General features: G+C 42.5%; 1 protein-coding gene across 2 annotated transcripts; it reads left to right on the top strand.

Moving 5' to 3' along the window:
* Positions 1 to 211: 211 nt before the first annotated feature.
* Positions 212 to 21,917, top strand: LOC112251979 (mitofusin-1). Of its 2 annotated transcripts, none has more exons than XM_024422847.2 (18): positions 212 to 391; positions 1,186 to 1,317; positions 1,458 to 1,593; positions 4,993 to 5,155; positions 5,537 to 5,661; positions 6,116 to 6,224; positions 8,103 to 8,210; positions 10,193 to 10,346; positions 12,260 to 12,327; positions 13,598 to 13,719; positions 14,003 to 14,129; positions 14,318 to 14,422; positions 14,607 to 14,709; positions 15,517 to 15,743; positions 19,789 to 19,956; positions 20,254 to 20,450; positions 20,829 to 20,963; positions 21,283 to 21,917. In XM_024422847.2, exons 2-18 carry the CDS (start codon positions 1,197 to 1,199, stop codon positions 21,350 to 21,352), a joined length of 2,238 nt encoding a protein of 745 aa, XP_024278615.1. In that variant the 5' UTR covers positions 212 to 391; positions 1,186 to 1,196; the 3' UTR covers positions 21,353 to 21,917. The 2 variants fall into 2 exon arrangements, with proteins under 2 accessions (XP_024278615.1, XP_024278616.1); XM_024422848.2 differs by having other exon boundaries at positions 1,181 to 1,317.
* Positions 21,918 to 27,759: the final 5,842 nt, after the last annotated feature.

Genomic DNA, 27,759 nt, shown 5'->3' with positions numbered 1-27,759 from the left:
CATATCTGGCAGCAACATATGTTCAACTTTGGTCCTGAGCTGTTGCAGACACCATCTTCTTAAATAAGAACTCTTGACTCTAGGTTTTAATGCACTCAGTCAAAACAATTCTTGTGCCCTTGCCAAAGTTGAAGAGGGGGACACCAAGGACTTGGTTGCATTCTTTGGCCATTGATAGGATGACTCGTGGTCACATGTCAACTCGTGGACATATAGTCACTCCCCTTTGCCCTGATCGTTTGGAGCTGCTGGGACTGAGTAATAAATGAATTGTTAGCTAGCGACCTGTATCAATAACCTTACCAAATATTGACTATTCATTATCGGCAATAAGGGTTACTCCTGTCTGTGGTATGAAAAGGTAGCTTTGGCCATCTCGCCTGAAGTTGTGGTAAGGGGAATTCAATTGACTACCATGAAGATAGCTAACGTTAGCTAGTTAGCTGACATAAGACAACGACACGCGTTACAAAACAGCTGAATTTAAATCATGCGAAATAACACCAATTTGTTAGTTAGTAATGTGATATAACAAATAACATTGTTTGTAATGTAAAGAAATTCCCATTTTTGGTAGGTAGTTGGTTTCTGCTAATGACTTGTTAGCTAGCTAGCTGGGTGCACATAGCTAACATTAGCTACCCAGCCACATTCTTTCAACCAAGATGTTCGTTGACATGTTATTCAATATCTGTCGCTTGTCAGTGTAAGGTTACTCAACCTTTAGCTAGTTGCTAATGTTTTGTCGACTGCTGGAATGTTTTGTAGCCAACCAAAGTGTTTTCATTTGTTAACCAGACCCTGTTAACCAACCCAGACATGTAGCTAGTTGTGTCATACATAAGTCTTACAATAGTAACAGCTGTTATTTGGCTTTGACTCATGAAGGCTGATATGGAATTATTATCATTATTTTTAAGTTGTGGTGTGAATGTCTGTTAGCTGACCAGCTGTGTTCATGGGGAAAGTGGTGGTGGTGGTGATGATGATGATGATGATTATAATAATGCTAAGTATCTAGCATGGTCCAGACACATGCTTGGGCATCACGGCCAGTCAATATGTCAAGGAACAGACTTGTCAGTATTTGGGGATAAGGACAACTTGCAGTGTATAATGAGGTAGTGCACCTTTTTTGTAATGTGCATACTTTCTCTCTCTCTCTCTCTCTCTCTCTGAGATCAGAAAGCTGAAGCATGGATTCGCCTCAGGATGACTTCTCTCCACTCAAACGCTTTGTAGTGGCCAAGAAAAAGATAAGTGACGTGTTTGATCAACTGCTGGAGTATGTGAAGGAAGGTTCTGTGTTTGTAGAAGGTGAGTGTGCTGTATAGTAAATCAGCTGCTTCGGCCACATTTTGACTGTCAAAGTAAGCAGTCGAATGCAGAAAGGGTTTGATTTTTGTGTTGTGAGTACACTGTTCTCTTATTATTTTTTCCCGTTGTGGATTTGTCAGAAACTTGTCGGAATGACGCCTTAGAGAATATTGCAAGTCGGGAGCAACAGGAGCAGATTCGGGCGTATGCCGGAAAACTGCAAACTATAAAAGATGTGCTGGCACGCAGACACATGAAGGTGGCCTTCTTTGGCAGGTAAATGCGTATAGTCTGCTGTATTTTGATTTCTCCACTCTCTTGCATGTGTTTTTATTTTATTTTACACAGCTTCCAGGATAGAACTGAAGTGTGCAACCACATTTGAGCCAAGATCAATATATCGTAACATTGAGTTTGGCCTTTATTGATCAGTTAACATTGTTCATGTTACACCATTGCATACCAAGCACTGTATTGTACTGTAGTAGACACTTGGTGTCCCAAGCTTTCAGCTTTGCTAATTGAGGATGAAGAAAAGGTGCCGTTCTGCTTTCACTTTCTGTTTTACTGCCGGTTCTTTGAAGCACTCTTTCCTTGAAACTGCTCTGCTCCATCAGGCTTTTATCTTATGAAACCGGTCCTCTTTATGAATAGTCTCGACCTGTGGTATTTTACCATTCTGTATGTGCTAACTAGCTATTGGACAAGATTCATAATGATAAATTGCCTAGTCATAAGCCAGTAAACCATAACAGTTTGAAATTCCTGTAGTTATTTCCTCATGAGATTGTATGTACAGTTGAAGTCGGAGGTTTACATACAATTAGGTTGGAGTCATTAACTCGTTTTTCAACAACTCCACACATTCCTTGTAAAAAAATCTAGTTTTGGCAAGTCTGTTAGGACATCTACTTTGTGCATGACACAAGTAGAGGTCGACCGATTTAATCGGAATGGCCGATGTAATTAGGGCCGATTTTCAAGTTTTCACAACAATCGGTAATCAGTATTTTTGGACACCGATTTGGCAGTTTTTTTTTACACTTTATTTAACTAGGCAAGTCAGTTAAGAACACATTCTTATTTTCAATGACTGCATAGGAACGGTGGGTTAACTGCCTCATTCAGGGGCAGAAGGACAGATTTTCACCTTGTCAGCTCGGGGGATCCAATCTTGCAACCTTACAGTTAACTAGTCCAACGCTATAACCACCTGCCTCTCGTTGCACTCCACAAGGAGCCTGCCTGTTACGCGAATGCAGTAAGACGAGGTAAGTTGCTAGCTAGCATTAAACTTATCTTATAAAAAACAATCATAATCACTAGTTAACTACACATGGTTGATGATATTACTAGTTTATCTAGCGTGTCCTGCATTGCATATAATCTGACTGAGCATACAAGTACCTGAGCGGTGGTAGGCAGCAGCAGGCTTGTAAGCATTCATTCAAACAGCACTTTCTTGCGTTTGGCCAGCAGCTCTTCATTGTGCGTCAAGCATTGCGCTGTTTATGACTTCAAGCCTATCAACTCCAAGATGAGGCTGTGTAACCGATGTGAAATGGCTAGCTAGTTAGTGGGGTGTGCGATAATAGTGTTTCAAACGTCACTCGCTCTGAGACTTGGAGTGGTTGTTCCCCTTGCTCTGCATGGGTAACGCTGCTTTGAGGGTGGCTGTTGTCGTTGTGTTCCTGGTTCAAGCCCAGGGAGGAGCGAGGAGAGGGATGGAAGCTATACTGTTACACTGGCAATACTAAAGTGCCTATAAGAACATCCAATAGTCAAAGGTTAATGAAATACAAATGGTATAGAGGGAAATAGTGATATAATTCCTATAATAACTACAACCTAAAACTTCTTACCTGGGAATATTGAAGACTCATGTTAAAAGGAACCACCAGCTTTCATATGTTCTGAGCAAGGAACTTAAACGTTAGCCTTCTTACATGGCACATATTGCACTTTTACTTTCTTCTCCAAAACTTTGTTTTTGCATTATTTAAACCAAATTGAACATGTTTCATTATTTGAGGCTAAATTGATTTTATTGATGTATTATATTAAGGTAAAATAAGTGTTCATTCAGTATTGTTATAATTGTCATTATTACAAATACATTTAAAAAATTAGCCGATTAATCGGTATCGGGTTTTGTGGTCCTCCAATAATCGGTATCGGCGTTGAAAAATCAATCGGTTGACCTCTAGACACAAGTAATTTTTCCAACAATTTTTTTAGAGATTATTTCACTTATAATTGCAGTGGGTCAGAAGTTTACAGACACTAACTTGACTGTGACTTTAAACAGCTAGGAAAATAACATGGCTTTAGAAGCTTCTGATAGGCTAATTGACGTCATTTGAGTCATTTGGAGGTGTACCTGTGGATGTATTTCAAGGCCTACCTTCAAACTCGGCCTCTTTGCTTGAAATCATGGGAAAATCAAAAGCAATCAGCCAAGACCTCAGAAATTTTGTAGACCTCCACAAGTCTGGTTCATCTTTGGGAGCAATTTCCAAACTCCTGAAGGTACCATGTTCATATATGTACAAGCAATAGTACGCAAGTAAAACACCATGGGACCACGCAGCTGTCATACCCCTCAGGAAGGAGATGAGTTCTGTCTCCTAGAGATGAACGTACTTGGGTGCGAAAAGTGCGAAACAATACCAGAACAACAGCAAAGGACCTTGTGAAGATGCTGGAGGAAACGGGTACAAAAATATCTATATCCACAATAAAACGAGGCCTATATCGTCAGAACCTGAAAGGCTGCTCAGCAAGGAAGAAGCCACTGCTCCAAAACCGCCATATAAAACCAGACTACGGTTTGCAACTGCACATGGGGACAAAGATTGTACTTTTTGGAGAAATGTCCTCTGGTCTGATGAAACAAAAATAAAACTGTTTGGCCATAAATTACCATTATGTTTGGAGGAAAAAGGGGGAGGCTTGCAAGCTAAAGAACACGATCCCGACCGTGAGGCATCGGGGTGGCAGCATGTTATGGGGGTGCTTTGCTTCAGGGGGGACTGGTGTACTTCACAAAATAGATGGCATCATGAGGAAGTAAAATTATGTGGATATATTGAAGCAACATCTCAAGACATTGGTCAGGAAGTTAAAGCTCGGTTGTAAGTTGGTCTTCCAAAAAGATAATGACCCCAAGCATACTTCCAAAGTTGTGGCAAAATGGCTTAAGGACATAAAGTCAAGGTATTGGAGTGGCCATCACAAAGCCCTGACCTCAATCCTATTGAAATTTTGTGGGCAGAACTGAAGTGTGTGAGCAAGGAGGCCTACAAACCTGACTCAGTTACACCAGCTCTGTCTGGAGGAACGGGCCAAAATTCACCCAACTTATTTTAGGAAGCTTGTGGAAGGCTACCCAAAACGTTTGACCCAAGTTAAACCATTTAAGTGCATTACTACCAAATACTATTTGAGTGTATGTAAACTTCTGACCCACTGGGAATGTGATGAAATAAATAAAAGCTGAAATCACCCATTCTCTCCACTATTATTCTGACATTTCACGTTCTTAAAATAAAGTGTTGATTCTGACTAACCTAAAACGGGGAAATTTTACTAGGATTAAATGTCAGGAATTGTGAAACTGAGTTTAAATGTATTTGGCTAAGGTGTATGTGAACTTAAGTTGTGTTCTTTGCTTAGGACGAGTAATGGGAAGAGTACAGTGGTGAATGCCATGCTGAGGGACCGGGTGCTGCCCAGTGGCATGGGTCACACCACCAACTGCTTCCTGAGTGTGGAGGGTACGGACTCGAACAATGCTTACCTCAAGACGGAGGGCTCAGAGGAAGAGAAGAGCATCAAGGTAAGTTCTCTGATTATGTGGATATACTGGTTGGAAGATTAGGCTAACTTCTCTTACCACTCATACAGTGGGCTTTACACCCTAGGTGGAGTTGGAAACGTGCTACCTGATTGAGTTACTTAGAGATTAACTCTTACCACTCATACATAGTACCCTCAGTCATGTTTTTTTTTTTCTGACCCTCTAAGCAATTAATTATTAATCAACTTTAGTCTAGATAAGATTATTATGCCGTCCTCAACTTTGACCTAAGACGCAGCCTCAACTTTGACCTAAGACGCAGCCTCAACTTTGAACATTATATACAAGTTGTCAGGCGGGCAGAGTTTGAGTGACTTGAAATCCATTGAAATTATACTACGACTCCCTTTTTCTCTCCAGACTGTGAACCAGCTGGGTCACGCGCTGCACATGGACCAGAGTCTGGATGCAGGCTGCCTGGTCCGAGTCTTCTGGCCCAAGACCAAGTGTGCCCTGCTCCGAGACGACCTGGTCCTTGTAGACAGGTACAGTAACGTTACCCTGACAACGCTACCACACTTTTCCAATTATACCGTTGGTCTTAACGTGTACAGTGCTCCAGAGATTTACGAATAGCAAGATCTACACGGTTGTCTGTTTTTGTTATTTGATCAGACACTGATGATCGTTATATACACAGGTCACCTATCAACTAAACACTGAAGGCTGAAGAAGTGAACCCACATTACTCTTTTTTTGCTTTTCTGAGTGCCTCCCTGTTTATGAGGATTGCAATTTTACCTCTGTGTAGCTTGCTCGGAGTCCATACAGGATGATCTGTACTATTGCTAAGTAGGATAACTAGAATAGCCATCAACCACCAGTGTCCCAAGCCCCATGGTAAGGATTGGCCATCAGTAAACTGAGGTTGATTAGGCTGTATTACTCTGAGAAGCAGTGGCCTTGACCTGCTCTAACGCATCCTCTCATCTTCTTTAGCCCTGGGACAGATGTCACCACACAGCTGGACAGCTGGATCGACAAGTTCTGCCTGGACGCTGATGTCTTTGTGCTGGTGGCCAACTCTGAATCAACCCTCATGAACACGGTAACGGAGCTCACAATCTGACCAATCCCAACAGGATCTAGACAGAGCTGACCAGTCAATGCATCCACCTGAAAGATTGACAAACTTGTCTTGTAGCAGAGCTTCCAGGAGCGCAGATTTGTGCTCATGGATTTTTCTAATGGATTCCTTGTAGTTTTTCCACCACAAACATCCTGGTCTTTTTGGAGATGGGAAATGTGAAAGGATTTGATTTAGTCATTTTAACAGTTCTATCAAGAGGTGTATGTGTTCTATAAAGCAGAAATGTTAAGCTTACTTGACGCCGCTACACTGAACAAAAATAAAAGAAAGTTTAAAATGTATATATTTTTTTATTTAACCTTTTTTACTTAACTAGGCAAGTCAGTTAAGGTACACTGGTGTAATTATCATGCCGTTTAATCAGCTTCTTGATATGCCACAGCTGTTTTTATTTATTTAACTAAGTCAGTTAAGAACAAATTCTTATATACAACAACTGCCTACACCGCTCAAACCCGACAACGCTGGGCCAATTGTGCACCGCCATATGGGACTCCCCCAATCACGGCCGGATGTGATACAGCTTGGAATTGAACCAGTGACTGTAGTGACACCTCTTGCACTGAGATGCCGTGCCTTAGACTGCTGCACCACTCTGAAGCCCAGGTGGATGGATTATCTTGGCAAAGGAGAAATGCGCACTAACAGGGATGTGAACAGATTTGTGCACAACTTTTGAGAGAAATAAGCTTTTTGTGCGTATGGAACATTTCTGGGAACTTTTTTATTTCAGCTCATGAAACATGGGACCAACACTTAACCTGTTGAGTTTTATATTTTAGTACTGAAGGAATTGTCAATGTATTTGATGTATGTGTTTTTTAAGGTAACCTTTGCAAATTAACAGCTTGTGTAGGCTGGTTAAAAGGTTGTAACGTTAACTGTGAGAATTGGTATGTCAAGTGACAAAGGAAGTGTTTTCTTTCCAAAGCTTGTTAATCATCAGTGCTAGGATACGGCTGGCTCCATTTTGCTCCAGCACTTAGGCCCAGCTCTGTTTATGTCTGCCGACGCATTCATGTTATGTCAGAGGCATGTAGTCAATCACTGGGCTCTCTCGTTATCTGTGCCAAATCTCTTCAAGGGACAGGTCCCGTTTACTCCTCTCACTTATCGTTTTGACTATGCACCCTAGGATATCCAGCCTCTGATTTTCAATCACAGAACCCAGTATATTGTAAGTGCTCTAAAGTGCATTAGATTAGCGTTATTAGACGGATAATGCGATGCACCTGGACACACGTTACGCAGATGAAGAAGCATTTGTTCTGCTTTAGTTTAGGGATTAAACTCTACTGTTTGTTGAATAACAGACAATAACAGTTTCAGTGACTGGAGACCTTTTCCTAGCTTATTAGCTATTTCATAACCTACAGTATCTTTGTGACCTTTCTACAAATAGACTGAGTGAAAGTTTGTATTGCACTTTCTCTATAGTAAGGGCGTGTTTATGTATGTGGGGCACTTGCGCGTGCACGCTCTATTTACACAGAACTGCATTGGGACACCTTATCTCTGAATTGTTTGTAAAGGTTAAACACATTGAAGTCTGGTGTAGACTGTAACGTTTGACTCCAAGCATGTGCCCCTGGCAACGAGGTTTCCAACCTCGTGTCAGCCAGCTGTCTGTGCCCTTCGTGTCTGTGTCCTTCTTCCATATCTATACCCCGCTCTCTCTTCCAACTCTCCTGTAAAATTTAAATCAATAAAATAAAGGAATTGAGTTCTCCTTACACAAAAATATAATTAGATGCATAATAAAGGTTAACACTACACTTTGGTTTTAAGACTTCGTGCACTAACAATTCCTGACCTTGCATTTTTCTCCTTTTCCAGGAGAAGCATTTCTTCCACAAGGTGAACGAGAAGCTCTCTAAACCCAACATCTTCATTCTCAACAACCGCTGGGACGCCTCAGCCAATGAGCCGGAATACATGGAGGATGTGAGTGACTTACCAACGATAACTGGGCATTAATGGAAATTAATAATTAGTCAAAGTGGAAATGACCTTTTATTCCTCCAGTTGACAATCAAAGTGTGTGTGACTGACAATTATGGACAATAAACATTAACAAAATAAATGGTCATAAAAGGTATGAAACATTTGAACAGGGAATTATTAACTAGGCAAGTCAGTTATTTACAATGCCGGCCTAACCAAACGACGCTGGGGCCAATTGTGAGCCGCCCTATGGGACTCCCAATCACTGCCGGTTATGATACAGCCTGGAATCGATCCAAGGTCTGTAATGACTTCTCTAGCACTGAGATGCAGTGCCTTAGACCGCTGCGCCACTTGGGTCTTAATTCTGGTATTAGGCAATCGGGTGTCAATTTCACAAATATTAATCCCTTTCTCGTTTTTGTTTCTTTCTATAGCCTCTGCTGTAGTAATATGCTGCAGTTGATTGCTTTAGGTCAGAGTGATGTCAAAGTCCATTGTTTCACAACGCCAAACTTCCGGAACGTTCATAAGTACTTTGCCAACTATTGGTTTAAAATTCATATCGCTTATTTTTGTGGGATCAAATGTTCATAAATGGAATGAAAAAGAATACTATGGCATTTATCGCCCAGTGTCTGTCTGGAAAGCAGACTGAACCATGTTTTCCTCTAGGATTTCTGCCTGTGCCTAGCTCTATTCTGTTTTTCTTGTCATCATAAACTCCCTAGTCCTTGCCATAACATGATGCAGCCACCACCATGCTTGTAAATAGTGATGTGTTGTTGGATTTGCCCCAACATAGCAATTTATATTCATGACATAATGTTTTTTTCTTCTTGCAGTTTTACTTTTGTGCCTTTTTTTTATTGCAAACAGGATGCATGATTGGTAATTTTTTATTTAACCTTTTATTTAACTAGGCAAGCCCTTCGGTTACTGGCCCAACGCTCTAACCACTAGGCTACCTGCCTCCCCATTTTCAATTTGGGGTGTAACTCAATAAAATGTGAATAATGTTGAAGGGTGTGGATAGTTTCTAAAGGCACCTTTTTTAATGCATTCATTTTAATTTTAAGATGGGGGGGGTCAACTTAATTTTCAAGTAAATATAGTTTCACAAATTTACCCTAAATGTAAAAATTTAAAATGCTACTGGGTAATAATAATTTTAGAACCAGAACGGAATGGTCGGGAGAAGATTTATGTCCAATAGTTCCAAGCTGTCAAAACCATTAGTTTGAGACTGGGTTGTCACCAAAGCTCTGTTGTATTCTTTTGGTATGTCATAGTTCATTTTCTACGGGTCTGTAGTCATTTAGGCCGGTTGCCTTTGTGTTCTTGGGCACAGGGACTATGGTGGTCTGATTGAAACATGTTGGTATTACAGACTCAATCAGGGACATGTTGAAAATGTCAGTGAAGACACCTGCCAGTTGGTCAGCACATGCCCGGAACACACGTCCTGGTAATCCGTCTGGCCCCGCAGCCTTGTGTATGTTGACCTGTTTAAAGGTCTTACTCACGTCGACTACGGAGAGCGCGATCACACAGTCGTCCGGAACAGCTGATGCTCTCATGCATGCCTCTGTTGCTTGCCTTGAAGCGAGCATAGAAGTGATTTAGCTCGTCTGGTAGGCTCGTCTCACTGGGCAGCTCGCGGCTGTGCATTCCCTTGTAGTCTAATAGTTTCGAAGCTCTGCCACATCCGACGAGCGTCGGAGCCTGTGTAGTATGATTCAATCTTTGCCCTGTATTGACGTTTTGCCTGTTTGATGGTTTGTCGCAGGGCATAGCGGGAATTCTTTAAAGCTTCCGGTTCAGAGTCCCGCACCTTGAAAGCGGCAGCTCTACCCTTAAGCTCAGTGCGAATGTTGCCTGTAATCCATGGCTTCTGTTTGGGGTATGTACGTACAGTCACTGTGGGGACCACGTCCTCAATCCACTTATTGTAACGATGCCGTACCGTTCCCCTCTTACAGGTTCGAAAGCAGCATACGGACCGCTGCGTCAACTTCCTGGTGGAGGAGCTGAAGGTGGTGGACCGGGAGCAGGCGCCCAACCACATCTTCTTTGTGTCAGCCAAGGAGGTGCTCAACTCCCGCATGCAGCGCGCCCAGGGTATGCCAGAGTCTGGTAAGCCCGGCCGGTGGTGGTGAAACGGGGGGGGGTGTAGGCAAGCGTGTGTGTGAATAGTGGTAAACCGTGGTGTCCTGGTCAAACCAGGTGTTGGGTGTGTACTGCGTAGGTGACTGTGTGGATGGATTGGGTGAGCAAGCAGGCTCACTCAGGCCATGGGTTTTGTCCTGTCCACACTGTATCCCTGATAGGCTTCTCCAAATTAGATCCACAGTGTCCTGCTCCAAACAACACTTCCCCAGCCAAGCTATAAAACAAACTGAAACTTCACTATCGGATCTTGTCAACACCAGCTACATGGGATCAAGGCGCTTATGCAGTCCATTGGCTCACATGCTCCAACATGACCTTTTTGTTTGGGTGGTGTCTGTCTTGAGCTCCGTTTTTAGCCTGGCATCCATCTCCGTCTGTGACGTAATTTCTGATCCTTTCTAGTAGAGGTCGACCAATTATGAGTTTTCAACGCCGATACCGATTATTGGAGGGCCAAAAGTGCCGATACCGATTAATTGGACTTTATAAAATAAAAAAAAGTGAATTTGTAATAATGACAATTACAACAATACTGAATGTACACTTATTTTAACTTAATATAATACATCAATAAAATCAATTTAGCCTCAAGTAAATAATGGAACATGTTCAATTTGGTTTAAATAATGCAAAAACAAAGTGTTGGAGAAGAAAGTAAAAGTGTAATATGTGCCATGTAAGAAAGCTAACGTTTAAGTTCCTTGCTTAGAACATGAGAACATATGAAAGCTGGTGGTTCCTTTTAACATGAGTCTTCAATATTCCCAGGTAAGAAGTTTTAGGTTGTAGTTATTATAGGAATTATATCACTATTTCCCTCTACCATTTGTATTTAATTAACAGTTGACTATTGGATGTTCTTATAGACACTTTAGTATTGCCAGTGTAACAGTATAGCTTCCGTTCCTCGCCTCGCTCCTCCCTGGGCTCGAACCAGCAACACAATGACAACAGCCACCCTCGAAGCAGCGTTACCCATGCAGCGCAAGGGGAACAACTACTAGAAGGCTCAAAGCGAGTGACGTTTGAAACGCTATTAGCGCGCACTAACTAGCTAGCCATTTCACTTTGGTTACACTGCCTCATCTCGGGAGTTGATAGGCTTGAAGTCATAAACAGCGCAATGCTTGACGCACAACGAAGAGCTGCTGGCAAAACGCAAAGAAAGTGCTGTTTGAATTAATGTTTACGCGCCTGCTTCTACCACCGCTCAGTCAGATACTTAGATGCTTGTATGCTCAGTCAGATTATATGCAACTCGGGATACGCTAGATAATATCTAGTAATATCATCAACCATGTGTAGTTAACTAGTGATTATGATTGATTGTTTTTCATAAGTTTAATGCTAGCTAGCAACTTACCTTGGCTTACTGCATTCGCGTAACAGGCAGTCTCCTTGTGGAGTGCAACGAGAGAGGCAGGTCGTTATTGCGTTGGACTCGTTAACTGTAAGATTGAAAATAAGAATGAGTTCTTAACGGACTTGCCTAGTTAAATAAAGATTAAATAAAGGTGTAAAAAAAAAAAAACGGCAAATCGGCACCCAAAAATACCGATTTCAGATTGTTATGAAAACTTGAAATCTGCCCTAATTAATCGGTTGACCTCTACTTTCTAGGTTAAAAGGATATTTCACTTTGGAACTTTCAGGTGTCTGACCACCACCGTTCAAAAGCGAGTGGACCAAAGCGGTGCTCTGCAGAGCTCTTTCCCCAGGCTTTTTAATTCACTGCGAACTGATACAAAAGTGAAATGTCCCTTTTTTAAAAACATTTTTTTATTATTTATTTTTGTAGTAGTTTATAGGCAAAATGGTACTAGACTCAGTTTTGGAGAGATGTGGTGATCTTTGGATGACAATATGACATTTCCCAGGTGGAGCTTTAGCCGAAGGTTTCCAGGAGAGGCTCAAGGAGTTCCAGAGTTTCGAGAGGATATTTGAGGTAAGTGTTTGTGTGTGTGTGTGTGTGTGTGTGTGGGGTGTGACAATGTCTAACACCACTCGTTCTCAAGCCTCCGATGGGTTTTAATTATTTAAATACAACTAATTTAATAAAAGAGCCCCACAGTATGAATGTAAAATGAAATGACAGAAGTACAATGAAACGTATTCCAAGCAATCAAGATGACCGTTAAAACAATGTGTAGTCAAGTCAAACAGTAGCTGTTCCTCAGGGTGCAGCCTAGGACATTCGGAACATGCAGAGTGAGGCGTACCAGGCTCTGTCTCTCTGAATTCTCTGGCCTGGCTTTTCCAGTGGGACTCTGAACATCGTGTTGGAGCCATGTTGGATGAGAGACAGAACTGTGTCAAAGTGTGTGCTTGTTATGGTAGAGAAAAGATTAGCAATAGAGAAAATTCCTTGTCTAAAGCTCAGCTTAGTTACGCTGCCCCATACCATTTACCTCTATAGGGTCGGACACCTGAAGGGAAAGCTGTGTGATGATAGGAGGTTAACTAGATTATATTCCGTGCCAATGCAGATAGTAGTGTTGAACCATTCTAATCACTGTATCTCTATGATCCTGTGCTGTGAGAAACAACTCTAGTCTTTCCATCTCATCACCGGACTACTCGTCTCTCCACCAATCACACGTCTCCAAACCAAGCCCGCCCCGCTGACTCCTTGCTTAGGCCAATCAATGTGCATATTACCATCAATCTGCGTCTTCATTGCTGAAGTCTAGATTTGCTTTGGCGAGGATCATCAATTTCTTTCAGTTTAATTTTCATTCTGTTCACTGTCATTTGTTGCGTTCTGTTGCCTGCATTTTGTCTGGTCAGAGTTGTTTTGTGTTCAGGAAATACTAATCTCCCTTTCTTAGAATTGCTGTACTTCTATGATTTTGCTATGTCTACACTAACACGTTACTGTGAGCCTAAGAACCAAGGGGCTGTGAGACTTGAGATGCAGAGCTGCTGCCGGAATTTTTTATTTTTTTCCCCCACTTGATTTATTCCAAAAAATCCTACATAAATTGCGGCAGCAGGTGTATATCTTGTCCTTTTTTTGTCCTGCCTATACCCTTTTCACACGTGCTGACCCGAACCAAACTGTTCTGGCTTCACATAGTTTGAAAAGGACCATGGTGGCTGCTTATGGCGCAATCAGGCCAGCACAGCTTGGTTGGGCTCGACTCAGTAGGTTGAAAAGCCCAGTAGGTCATGTCGCAGCCCCCTGTCACAGTAACGTGTGTTATATGGCCTCCCAGGAGTGTATCTCGCAGTCAGCAGTGAAAACAAAGTTTGAGCAGCACACTATCAGGGCCAAGCAGATCATTGAAACGGTCAAAGCCATCATGGACGCCATCAACATCAAGGCAGCAGAGAAGAGGTGAGTGTTCTCTGATCCATCCGCTCACAGCCCATCCCTCTTCTTCCTGGATGTTCTGTTTAGTCAGTCATTCCCAAAATGTTTTGTAAGGAAACAGTAACATTTATGATTTAGCATTGTTGTCCAATGACTAAGATGTTTTAGAATGTGAGGTGGGTTCCAACAGGGCAGGCCCAGTGCATTTTCTAAGTAATATGGATATTGGAACACAAACCTTTGCACTTCCTGTGGAAGCACTGATTTACTACGTGTCTCACCTTACCACTTCCTGTGCGTCCTGTAGAGTGGCCTCATTGGAGGACCGTGAGTACCAGATTGACCGTCTGGAGTTTGTGACGAACCAGCTCCAGCTGCTCATAGAAGACATCAAGAAGAAGATCAAGGCTGTCACAGTGGAGGTGGAGAGCAAGGTAAACCGTGGCCATCGAATAACATAACTGTTTACAATATGTTTTGAAATCCCTTAAAGCCTCATAACACTGCAGGGAATGGCCTTTCCTGGTCATGCTGCCAATGGCATTTTATGGATTTAATACGGCACTAATCCTCAATCCATTCCAAGGGTTACTTACCCCAGATACTGACAACTTTTCTCAAGGTGTCCAGCGCCATGGGCGAAGAGATCTGTCGTCTCAACGTGCTCATCGAGGAGTTCCGCTCGGACTTCCACCCCTTGCCCGACATCCTCAAGCGCTACAAATCAGTGAGTTTGAGTACCATTACACCAATGACTGACACACAGGTCTTCTCCATGAAATGGATGTGTTGTCACTGATGTAGCGCATTTAGGTTAGTACCATCAGGACTCTTAACATCTCAGTAGTGACCTCTCTTCTACGCACTCTGTTTCTGCAACCATTCCATGACCACCTGATCCTCCCTTACAGGAGCTGCTGAGCCACATCGAGGAGGGCATGGGTAAGAACCTGGCCTTCCGCTGCTCCAACGCCGTCAACGCCTCCGTGCAGTCCTCCCAGAGAGACATGATCGGTAGGTAGGGAGCAGTCCCTCCCAGAGAGACGTGATCGGTAGGTAGGGAGCAGTCCCTCCCAGAGAGACGTGATTGGTAGGTAGATGGTGCACCATGTAACACAACCCCATAATAAATACTATATTTAGGATAGCCCTGTTCATGTCTGGTCTTAGATCTGTTTGCACAAACTGATCTGGGATCAGGTTTGGTCATGACACCGGCTCACAACCCTCCCCCCAAGTGTTTGTCATGAGGTGTGTGTGAGTGACACGGCCACCAGTCATAAAGCAGACTGACGTCAATGTTATTGACCTCTATAATGTTCAGGACTGGGACTATTGCTGAAGGGAGTAAACCAATTGAATGAGGGGAAAGTACGCCTAGCGCACGCGACAGGATTGTTCCATATTGCTGTCTTCTCACCCATCTATCCCTCTTGGATCATTGTGTATTTAGACACTATTGTGGAAAGGAGGGCCCTTTTTGTAACAGTTGAATAGGGTGCCAATTCAGGTTCTATAACACAGCTTCCACTGATCCAGTTCTGTTAAATCTCTGACTTCAAGGAAATCAGGAAGCATTCAAAGTGTTTGGGTCTGATGTCATCTAGACCCTTCAAACTTAACTCTGGACCTTGAAGACAGTTCCACTGCCCCCCCCATTGTACTTGTTTAATTAGGGACTAATTTAGACCTGGGACACCAGATGGGTGCAATGAAAGATCAGGTAGAACAGAACCAACAGGCTCCCAACTCGTAGGGTTAGTTGAATACCCCTGCTCTAGATTGGTGTCATTGTTTCCTTCCTTGTTTTCCCACCACCAGAGAGTCTGCAGCCTCTGCTGCCCCCTGCTGTTCAGAACCAGATACAGATGCTGGTGCCCTGTCACAAATTTGACCTGAGCTACGACCTGAACTGTGCCACGCTCTGCTCGGACTTCCAGGAAAACATAGAGTTCCAGTTCTCGATGGGTTGGACGGCGCTGGTCAACCGCTTCCTGGGGCCCACCAACGCCAATCGGGCCCTTATGCTGGTCGACAAGAACTTCCCGGTAAGGTGGCTCCAGGGTTGAAGTTTCCCCTTGGTGCCGAGCTAGAATCAGCTTCCTCTACCAATCTTAACCATAACCATTGGTGAGTGGAGGGGGGAATGCAAAACTGACCCAAGATCAGCGTGTAGGGGCAACTTCACCTTACTCCAGTAAGGCATGAGGGTGAGAAACGATGGGGATAGATGTCATCTGTAGTGTATTATGTTGTATAAAAGGTATGGCATGTTATGACTGTGCTCAATGGTTAAGAGTTGTGATACTGGTTGACCAGCATCTTCAGGTAACCACAGTTAAAACACATGGGTGGGTTGAATGGTAACTCCCAGAGTGCAGGGTTCAATCCCCGCGTCCACCTCTCACTGTCTTTCATCTGTCTTCATCTGTGTCCACCTCTGTTTCCATGTCTAATCAAGCATCACAAAACCCAAGGCTGAGGAACAGTCGTTGGTGAGGATTGGTGATATGTTCTTGGTGTTGTATAGATAGTTTTGGTCATGAAGTGTATGTGGACACCTGCTTGTCAAACATCTCATTCCAAAATCATGGGCATTAATATAGAGTTGGTCCCCCCCTTATAACAGCCTCCACTCTTATGGGAAGGCTTTTCGCTAGATATGGGAATATTTCTGCAGGGACTTGCTTCCATTCTGCCACAAGAGCATTAGTGAGGTCGGGCCCTGATGTTGGGCAATTAGCTCTGGCTCGCAGTCGGAATTCCAATTAATTCCAAAGGTGTTTGATAGGGGTTGAGGTCAGGGCTCTGTGCAGGCCACTAAAAGTTGGAAGCACTGAATTGTCTGAAAAGTCATTGTTTGCTGTAGCATTACGATTTTCCTTCACTGGAGCGAAGGGGCCTGAACCATGAAAAAAAGCCCCAGACCATTATTCCTCCTCCACCAAACTTTACATGTTGGCGCTATTCATTGGGGCAGGTAGCGTTCTCCTGGTATCCGCCTAAACAAGATTTGTTCGCTGGACTGCCAGATGGTGAAGTGTGATTTTCACTCCAGTGAACCGGTCTATTGCTCCAGAGTCCAATGGCGGCCAGCTTTATACCACTCCAGTCGACGCTTGGCATTGCACTTGTGTGCGGCTGCTCGGCCATGGAAACCCATTTCATAAAGCTCCCAGTGACCAATGATTGTGCTGACGTTGCTTCCAGAGGCAGTTTGGAACTCTGTAGGGAATGTTGCAACAAAGGACAGACTATTTTTGACACACGACGTGCTTCAGCACTCGTCTGTCTCGTTCTGTGAGCTCGTGTGGCCTACCACTTCACAGCTGAGCCATTGTTGCACCTAAACGTTTCCACTTCACAATAACACTACTTACAGTTGACTGGGGAAGCTCTAGTAGAGCAGAAATTTGATGGACTAACTTGTTGGAAAGGTGGCATCTTATGACGGGCCACGTTGAAAGTCACTGAGCTCTTCAATAAGACCATTCTACTGCCAATGTTTGTCTATAGAGATTTCACGGCTGTGTGCTCAATTTTATACCTGTCGTCAATGGGTGTGGCTGAAATATCAGAGTCCACTAATTTGAAGGGGTGTCCACATACTTTTATGTATACAGTACCAGTCAAAGTTTTGGACACCTACTCATCAAATCAAACTTTAATTTGTCACGTGCTGAATACAACAAGTGTAGACTTTACCGTGAAATGATTTACTGACAAGCCCTTAAACAACAATGCAGTTCAAGTAGAGTAAAGAAAATATTTACCAAGTAGACTAAAATAAAAAGTAACACAATAAGAAGAAAGAGGCTATATACAGGGGGGGCACCGGTACCGAGTCAGTGTTGGGGGGTACAGGATAGTTGAGGTAATCTGTAGATGTAGGCGGGGGTAAAGGGACTATGCATAGGTAACAAAAGGCGAGTAGCAGCAGTGTATAAGAGGGAGGGAGGGGGGGGGGGGGGTCGATGTAAAAAGTCTGGTAGCGAGTTTATTCATTGTTCAGCAGTCTTATGGCTTGGGGGTAGAAGCTGTTGAGGAGCCTTTTGGTCCTAGGCTTGGTGTTCCGGTTGCAGAGAAAAGTCTAACTTGGGTGACTGGAGTCTGCTAATTTTATGGGCTTTCTTCTGACACTGCCATTCAAGGCTTTTTTCTTTATTTGTACTATTTTCTACATTGGAGAATAATAGTGAAGACATCAAAACTATGAAATAACACATGGAATCATATAGTAACCAAAAAAGTGTTACACAGATCCTTCCAAATAGACACCTTTTTGCCTTGACAGCTTGGCACACTCTTGGCATTCTCTCAACCAGCTTCACCTGGAATGCTTTTCTAATAGTCTGCGTCTCACAAAGACACGGCGGTTGGAACCAAAAATCTCAAATTTGGACTCCAGACCGAAGGACAGATTTCCACCGGTCTTAATGTCCATTGCTCATGTTTCATGGACCCAGCACGTCTCTTCTTATTGGTGTCCTTTTAGGAGTGGTTTCTTGGCAGCAATTTGACCATGAAGGCCTGATTTCGTCTCTTCTGAACAGTTGATGTTGAGATGTCTGTTACTTGAACTCTGTAGAATTTATTTGGGCTGCAATTTCTGAGGTCCAGTTAACTCTAATGAATTTATCCTCTGCAGCAGAGGTAACTCTGGCTCTTCCTTTCCTGTGGCGGTCCTCATGAGAGCCAGGTAACTCTAATGAACGTATCCTCTGCAGCAGAGGTAACTCTGGCCCTTCCTTTCCTGTGGCGGTCCTCATGAGAGCCAGGTAACTCTGGCCCTTCCTTTCCTGTGGCGGTCCTCATGAGAGCCAGGTAACTCTGGCCCTTCCTTTCCTGTGGCGGTCCTCATGAGAGCCAGGTAACTAATGAATTTATCCTCTGCAGCAGAGGTAACTCTGGCTCTTCCTTTCCTGTGGCGGTCCTCATGAGAGCCAGGTAACTCTAATGAACGTATCCTCTGCAGCAGAGGTAACTCTGGCCCTTCCTTTCCTGTGGCGGTCCTCATGAGAGCCAGGTAACTCTAATGAACCTATCCTCTGCAGCAGAGGTAACTCTGGCTCTTCCTTTCCTGTGGCGGTCCTCATGAGAGCCAGGTAACTCTAATGAACGTATCCTCTGCAGCAGAGGTAACTCTGGCTCTTCCTTTCCTGTGGCGGTCCTCATGAGAGCCAGTTTCATCATAGCGCTGGATTTTTGCGACTAAAAGCACTTTATTGAAATGCAAAGTTCTTAATGTTCCGCATTGACTGACTTTCATGTCTTAAAGTAATGATGGACTGTCGTTTCTCTGCTTGTTTGAGCTGTTCTTGCCATAATATGGACTTGGTCTTTTACCAAATAGGGCCATCTTCTGTATACACCCCTACCTTGTCACAACACAACTGATTGGCTCAAACGCATTAAGAAGGAAATAAATTCCACAAATATAACTTTTAACAAGGCACACTCGTTAATTGAAATGCATTCCAGGTGACTACCTCATGAAGCTGGGTAAGAGAATGCCAAGAGTGTGCAAAGCTGTCATCAAGGCAAAGGGTGGCTACTTTGAAGAATCTCAAATATATAAAATATATTTTGATTTAACAAAAACATTTTTTGGTAACTACATGTTTCCATGTGTTCAGTTTTCATGTCATCACTATTATTCTACAATGTAGAAAATGGTAAAAATGAAGAAAAACCCTTGAATGTGTTGGTGTCCCAACTTTTGACTGGTACTGTCTGTTTAAACATGACTGAAATAGATGCCTAGTAGATATGTTTTAACATGTAATGAATGATATAGAATAGACATGCCATCGATACCACTTCAAAAATATAAACTAAATGTGTCGTTGTCTTTCTGTTCCATTCATGTTCTGGCTTTTATTAAAGTGACTGAGTTCTAAATGACATGCTCTGTCTGACCAGTGACACAATGGGTCCGTTTGGAACCCAGGCTATCATCTAGTGGTTCTTTATTCAAATGAACTGGTAGTTTAATTTCCTACATCGTCTCAATAACATCCCAGGTTTAGTATGTAATATTAGGAATCCCACCACACTCGGTAAGCCTGTGTCTGTCTCTCCTGTCCTGTTCAGATGACGCGCTCCCTGTCCACCACACCCTCCAGCGGACCCTCCAGTGTTGCCGTTGCCCAGCCCCAGGACACTGCGCTCTCCCAGGAGGACCTGATGATGTCCGTGGCCACCAACCTGGCCTCCCTCGCCTCCCGCACGTCCATGAGCATGGTCATCGTCGGAGGAGTGGTGAGTAGTTGTCTTTCTGCACCCACCCTCCAGGTCACCGATCTGGCAACCTGTTTACAGTTATACAGGGCTACACTGTAGGGCTTTAATCAAGCTGGAAGAGGCAGATGACAGAATACTTTATTTCTCCCCACAAAAATACAACTTTGTTTTCCCAGAATGTAGGTGGGTGCTGCTCTTCAACTTCACCTTCAATGTTTTTGAAACTATTTTATAACACCCCCAGATTAGGCCTGTCAACCCATAGAGGTACACTGCTCAAACTACAACCCACCTCCTCTCCCGCGTGTGTCCTAGGTGTGGCGGACGGTGGGCTGGCGGCTCATAGCCCTGTCGGCCTCCATGTACGGCCTGCTCTACCTGTGGGAGAAGCTCACGTGGACCACCAAGGCCAAGGAGTGCGCCCTGAAGCGCCAGTTTGTGGACTACGCCACAGAGAAGCTGCAGCTGATTGTCAGCTTCACCAGTGCCAACTGCAGCCACCAGGTTCAGCAGTAAGTAGTCTGCACCTCTGGGAATAAGGATACTCTCTTTTTAAAGGGGAAGTTTCCCCTGACATCAAGGTTTGTTTCTATTGTAGACTGCTTTTGAGGTATGAAAACAGCTGTCAGTCAATATTCCTGTGTCATCTGTCTTGGTAGAACTTGTTCATTCAGACAAATCTGCAGGCCTCAATCCCAGTACAGTAACTCATAGTTGAGCCTCATATGTAGATGTTTCTTAAGACACTTCCTTTATGAATCAATTCACTACTGATGTATTGTATGGGGCTGAATCTGCTGATGGACAAATCTATACCCCCCCACCCCATCTTTTCTGTTAAATGGGTAATAAAAGAAGTGATAAAATGCTTTGATCTTTGCGTTGCTCAGGGAGATGGCCACGACCTTTGCTCGGCTGTGTCAGCAGGTTGACCTGACAAAGAGGGAGCTGGAGGGAGAAATCAGCCGACTGACTGCCAAGGTCCAGACTCTGGAGACCGTCCAGTCCCGCTCCAAGATCCTCCGGTCAGTCGAGCTGGGTCCAGTGTTACCCCTACCATTGCCGCCGCCCCTCCCACCCGCATAGCTCTGTTAAAACAATTCACCCCCCCAATGGTTTCCATTTAACATTTTTGATGCCAGTGGTGGTTTAGTGTTTGTGTTTTGCCTCGAATGTAATTTCTTCACCATTGGTTACATTGAGGGTTAAAGGTCAGAGTTGTAACCTTTTGAACGGCATTCATTTACAGTAGATGTTTTGACCTCAGTTATAATTGGTTCTACAACAATATTGTACCAATAGGTGTGGTCTGTGTGTAACAGCTTTTTTTCTCCATGGTTTCAGGCACAAAGCCACAGAGTTGGAGAGGCAGTTGGAGACTTTTACAGACCAATATCTGAATCCCCATCATTGATGGACTGGTCCTCTTCACTGGAGCCTGTCTTGGCATTGACTCGCCATGCCTGGACTCCCCTCCCCCTCAGAGAAAATATGTCCATGCTTGATAGTGTTCCTCCTGGAATTTCCCCACCTCAAAACAGATGTTTCTCCAAGAGATTTGTGGAAGTGTCCAGTCTTCCACACACACATTATTGAAGGACTTTGCAGAGAACAAACTGCCTGTTTGTTGAACTAACACAACTGCCTGTTGTGTTACAAATACAAACTCAAACTGTGAATACAGTTCCAAAGTTGGAGACATAAAACCTGGGCTGTGATGAAGTTGGGTGCTGTATCCTGTACATTGAAACTACTGCCCTTTTAACTGTGAATAGGCTTTTTACTCATGAAGTAAATGTGTGTGTATGTTTAGACAAATGTAGGCATGTGATTTTCATTCAGTGCTGAGTTTGTTCTGGTTCACCCTTGGTACTGGTACCCCCATTGTATGTGTGTATGTATATATTATATTTTAAGACATTCAGAAAGTATACAGACAGCCTTATTCTAAAATGTTTTTGTTTTGCTCATCGATCTACACACAATACCCCATCAAGGCAAAGGGTGGCTACTTTGAAGAATCTCAAATATATTGATTTAACACATGATTCCATAGTTTTGATGTCTTCGCTATTATTCAATGTAGAAAAATAGTAAAAAAATAAACCCTTGAATAAGTAGGTGTCCAAACTTTTATAACGTGTGTTTTTTTTACAATGGGGTACCAGTGTCAAAAGGTCAACCAGAACAAATTCCGCTCTGAATGGAAATCGAATGTCTAAACACTCTCTCACAAACCCATTTACTTCAGGAGTTAGTGAAAGGCAGATGCAGTTATAAAAGCTGTTGTTTTGTGAGGGACCTTCTTGAATTCAGCGACAATCCATTTGACTAAAAGAAAATGCCTTTTCTCTTCAGAAGAAAAATGACTTGAGTCATGTCTGACTGAGGAAATACAACACTGTGTAGATAGTCTTAACAAGAAGCATTTTGTAGGTTCTCTGCTGTTTGTTCCATCATGACAGGTCAAATTAGTCTCTACTTTTTCTTTTTTTCACAAAAGGTTTTCTTTTAATTTAAATACCTCTTACCAGAATTTATTAAAATTATATGCTATGTAATTGTCTAGATGCTTTTTTTTTTTTTTTTTTTTTTTTTTTTTTTTTTCAAGAATAGCATTTGTTGTAGAATTTGTAATCGACTCAAAATGGAAGTGAAGGACTCCACTTCTTAGAAGTGGAAAGGGGATGTACAGTGCCTTGTAAAAGTGTTCATCCCCCTTGGTGTTTTTCCTATTTTTGTTGCATTACAAACTAACTTCAATTGATTTTGGGGGGATTTCATGTAATGGACATGTCCAACTTGGTGATGCGAAACAAAAATAACTTGTTCTGAAAAAGTTAGTGGGTCTTGCATCTGTATTCACCCCCTTTGCTATGAAGCCCCTAAATAAGATCTGCTGCAACCAATTACCTTCAGAAGTCACATGTTTAGTTAAAGTTCACCTGTGTGCAATTGAAGTGTCACGATCTGTGTGTGTGTGTATATATATCTGTTCTGAAATGCCCCAGAGTCTGCAACACCACCATGCAAGTGGCACCAAGGAGCTCTCCAAACAGGTCAGGGACAAAGTTGTGAAGCTACAGATCAGGGTTGGGTTATAAAAAAAATATCCTAAACTTTGAACATCCCACGGAGCACCATTACATCCATTATTAAAACATGGAAAGAATATGGCACCACAACAAACCTGCCAAGAGAGGGCCACCCACCAAAACTCACAGACCAGGCAATGAGGGCATTAATCAGAGAGGCAACCAAGAGACCAAAGATAACCCTGAAGGAGCTGCAAAGCTCCACAGTGGAGATTGAGTCTGTCCATAGGACCACTTTAAGCTACACGCTCCACAGAGCTGGGTTTTACAGAAGAGTGGCCAGAAAAAGAAAAAAAATGAGCAAACATTTTTGGTGTCCCAGCTAGATGTGTCAAGCTTATAGAGACATACCCCAGGAGACTTGCAGCTGTAATTGCTGCAAAAGGTGGCTCTACAAAGTATTGACTTTTGGGGGGTGTGAATAGTTATGCACGCTCAAGTTTTTGTCTTATTTCTGGTTTGTTTCACAAAAAATATTTTATCTTCAAAATTGTAGGCATGCTGTGTAAATCAAATGATACAAACCCCCCCAAAAATCTATTTTAATTCTAGGTTGTAAAGGCAACAAAATAGAAAAAATGCCAAGGGGGGGTGAATACTTTCACAAGCCACAAACAATTGTTCAAAGAAAAGCTTTTACTGAACGGTAGATGGTCAGCATTCAAGCAACTATTGTTGGAAAAGCCATTTGTTAACCAATTTGTAGCTGTTTTTTTCTCATAAATAGGCTTCAACACATAAATCCTTGGTTAAAAGCTTTGTTTTTATTGGTTACAATATCAACTCCTGGCAACCCATCAGTATCACCAAGCCACTGTACAAATACAAAACAACAAAAAAATCTGGTGTGAAAAGACTATATAAAAAAATTATTCCATAACAAGTGATTATAATTTCACACAATAGCACTGTCAGAGTCATCATGGCACCAAGTCCCTGGGTTTCACTGGCTTAAAACAAACAAATAAATAAAGACATATCTATTAAGACTGTCCCAATAGATCCAACAGCCAAAAGGCTTCCTTTGTGTTTGTGGTGATCACTAAATGTAATGCTTATTATCAACGTCTGTTTGTTTTTCTCTATATACGCTCCTCCGTTTTCAGAACTCTGTCCAAACTCTGAAGCTGTAAAAGGCGCACCTCTAAAAAATACTGCTTTGATAATATACCTCAATCCCCAAGGCAAGACCATCCACAAGTCAACAGAACACATGCTGCTTCCTTACTTTTCCTTTGACCTGGAAATCCAGGCCAGTACACTCTCAGGCTTTTTAATGACTTTGAATATATATGTCAAGGAGACTTTAAAAAAAAAAAATTAAAAAAAATCACACACTGTTCATTGCAGACTGAGGCTCAGCATCTCATCAGGTAGGATACTCGTCATGGCTGCTCTTACCAAATAGTCGTTTCATATGATGAATACAACTATAGAAGACTGTAAAGAAATACAATGACATGGTCAAATACAGGGAGGTTGAGCACCTTGGACTACTGAAGCCTAGAAACCATTGGTCCCAGCTAACCAACATGATCAGTGGGACTGCACAGGCACATTTCAATGCGGTCACTATTTCAGGTTAAAATTGTTAATATCGGTGCATCTTATAGGGTGCTGTGGTCAAGCCTCAATTATCAGTGTTATAGGACATCCTTTTTTGGTCATGAATAGCTATGGTGCTCTGTTGTCCCAGGTGATGTCTGAGCTGAGGAATCAACACAATCAACAATGCTTTCAGGAGTTGGGGATTGTTTCACTGGCAGCCATGTTGGTGTAAAAAAAAAAAAAAGAGACCAAACTTCATCCTGCCATTTTGTTATGTCTTTCCTGTCTTAAAAAGGGACACATTTCTCATTGGATCCTCATCATTCACAATGAGATTAATTTAATTTGGGGAAAGCAAAGTGTTTTAATAACATTGAAGGAATGTCCATATGTTCTGGGCACTTCTCTTTTATTGGGCACTTTATGAAGTCAGGCATCAGAGGACCTTGTTACAGGCCAGGCGTAATAAAATGACTTTGATTTAGATTTCGGGGGGGGTGGGGAAGCTGGCACTTTCTGTAAGCAAGCGAAGAGAAACAATGAATTGTCAATGATGACTTGTTTTCAGTTCACAGCTGCGGGTCAGCGAATGACATTGGCACAAATGTGAAAGCTAACACAACCGACATGTATGTTACCCACACGAATCAGTGAGAATTTCAACACTGATATATGGAATGCTTTTCCCATCCAAGTCACCTCCAGGATGTGTTTTCGGGGCATAATAAACCACCAGCCATTTCTTTGACATTTATCTAATTAATCCAAAGCCAGGTAAAGCAGCTAAAAACATACAACTAAATAAAACTTATATAAATCACTATGATCACAGGGTGCTCCTTGTAATTAATAAATACAACATTGTACGGTAGAAATCAGAATTGTATAAAATAATATACAGCACTGTTGAGATCTGCATGCGGTTTGCACTTCTTCAGTTGTGGTCATCTGTTAAGCTTGGCTTTTAGTGTTTACTATAGTACTGATGTGGCTCTGTGCTTCACAATTGCTTGATTTCAGCAAATCATTTGACTGTTATAGCAGGTTAAAGCCTGCCTCATTCTTTACCCAGTGCCAATTTTTCTAAACGAGACAATTATCTTCTAACGTTCTCTTGGGGCCCACTGAAATAGTGGCGCCTCATTAGGCAACTGGGTGATTGAGGTCAACTGAAATGTTGGAAAAAGTGAAGGCTTGAACTACAGGTCCAACATCTGAGTTTCTGGCCAGTTCCGGTCAATGTTGGCAATGAGATTGGCAGAATGATCTCAAGCCACAGATCCTTCTAATACGAACCACGGATCCAATGCATGTACTAATATATATATATATATATATATATATAGTTGTTTAGGAAGTTAGGGTGTAGAACTAAAAAAAATATGCACCCTTATTCAAGTGTTGCCTCCAAACCAAAGTTTTTCTTGCGAGGAAAACGGAAGATGACTGATGCACAAACTAACAAAGTCTTGTGAGAGACATGGGCAACTGCCAAAATAAAGAATACGCCAACAAAGTGTGTTAAGGTGTTGTGCCACCATGAGCTGTCAGAGGAACGTCAATACACCTTGGCATAGATTCTACAAGTGTCTGGAACTCTATTGGAGGGATGCGACATCATTCTTCCAAAATAAATTCCACCATTTGGTGTTTTTGTTGATGATGGTGGAAAACGCTGTCTCAGGCGCCGCTCCAGAATCTCCCACAAGTATTCAATTGGGTTGAGATCTGGTGACTGAGACGGCCATGGAATATGACTTACATTGTTTTCATTCTCATCAAACCATTTAGTGACCACTCGTGCCCTGTAGATGGGTGGGCATTGTCATCCTATGGGGGGGGCATAGCCATGGTAGCCAAAATAATAGCCTGTCCAGAATGTTAATACATGACCCTAAGCATGATGTGATGTTAATTTCTTAACTCAGGAACCACACCTGCCTGTGTGGAAGCACCTGCTTTCAATACACTTTGTATCCCTCGTTTACATTATTTTAGCATTTACCTGTACCTTCTCCCTGCTGTTGGGCAGTATGTTGCATGTGTTCTTTGTTTACATTGGAGGAGCATAATCTAGCCCTCTACCAAGTGAACTTTCTTCTCCAGTAATACTTAAAACTGTTGATAATGTTTGTTTTTGTGAGGAGGGGGGAAAAAAAGTGTTAGATAAAGGACCAACATTTTTTTATAATAACATTACAGGCTTTATGGTGCTGATTTTTAGTGAGGAGATTTTTTAAACCAACAGCTGTAACGTTACTCACTCAACTAAACCACCCTGTTGATGGTTTATCAAGAGCTTCTAAAATAAAATTCAAGATGACATAGCTAGAAGCTATTAAAGGCATCTTCCCTCGAGTCCACTCGGGGAAGGAATGACAAGGATTTACTCACAGCTCATTGAGCAGTCATTTTTTTCACATCTTAATGCTTCGACTGACCAGCCTCTGGTAGAGACTGTATAGGCTGCAAGCATTTCCAATTCTCTGTACTTCTTTAGTCCTATGATATAGGCCTGAGCTAGCTCACAGTAGCCCCAGGATCACACTCCTTGGAACCTTCCCCTGTCAGTTTGGAGCCCTACGTTTGATACCATTGGGCCCTAGATTTCCCCTATCCTCAGTGGTCAGATGGAGGCCGCCATTGTAAATAAGAAATTGTTCTTAACTGACTTGCCTAGTTAAATAAAGGTTAAATGTAAAGGCTTTGGCCTTTGGGGTATATGCAGTAAAGCCTCTATTAGTAATTGATCGCAACATATGTATTACATATCACACTATTGTTGATTTGCAAGGCGTGGGCGTGATGTAATACTATTTGCCATACAATCGCGGTTTTGAACGTAGCCCAAGACCCCGTTTGTAAAGGGCTTTAGGCTGTAGTTTCACGCTGTTTTGAGTTTGTTAGACTGCAGAGAGGCTGTGCCTCCAACAACTACAGTGGCTGTGTATCACAGCCTAGATGAACTAGTTTCTAGAAAAAGGGATTTGGCTAAAACTGCGGCATGACTAAAAAAAACTAACGTTATTAGTCAGTCTCTACAAAACGACCACAACAGTTGTGTTCCAAAAACAACATGTTTGTTGATAGGAATGCCACCAGTTCATAACTCATATCGTTACCTATCATCAACATGAATATACAGTATTTTAGTTACAGTACATGTGTGCATGCCTTT

Source organism: Oncorhynchus tshawytscha, linkage group LG06, assembly GCF_018296145.1.
Source record: "Oncorhynchus tshawytscha isolate Ot180627B linkage group LG06, Otsh_v2.0, whole genome shotgun sequence".
Taxonomy (NCBI): Eukaryota; Metazoa; Chordata; class Actinopteri; order Salmoniformes; family Salmonidae; genus Oncorhynchus; species Oncorhynchus tshawytscha.
The sequence above is the reverse complement of the archived record's forward strand: the minus strand, read 5'-3'. Positions and strand labels throughout refer to the sequence as shown.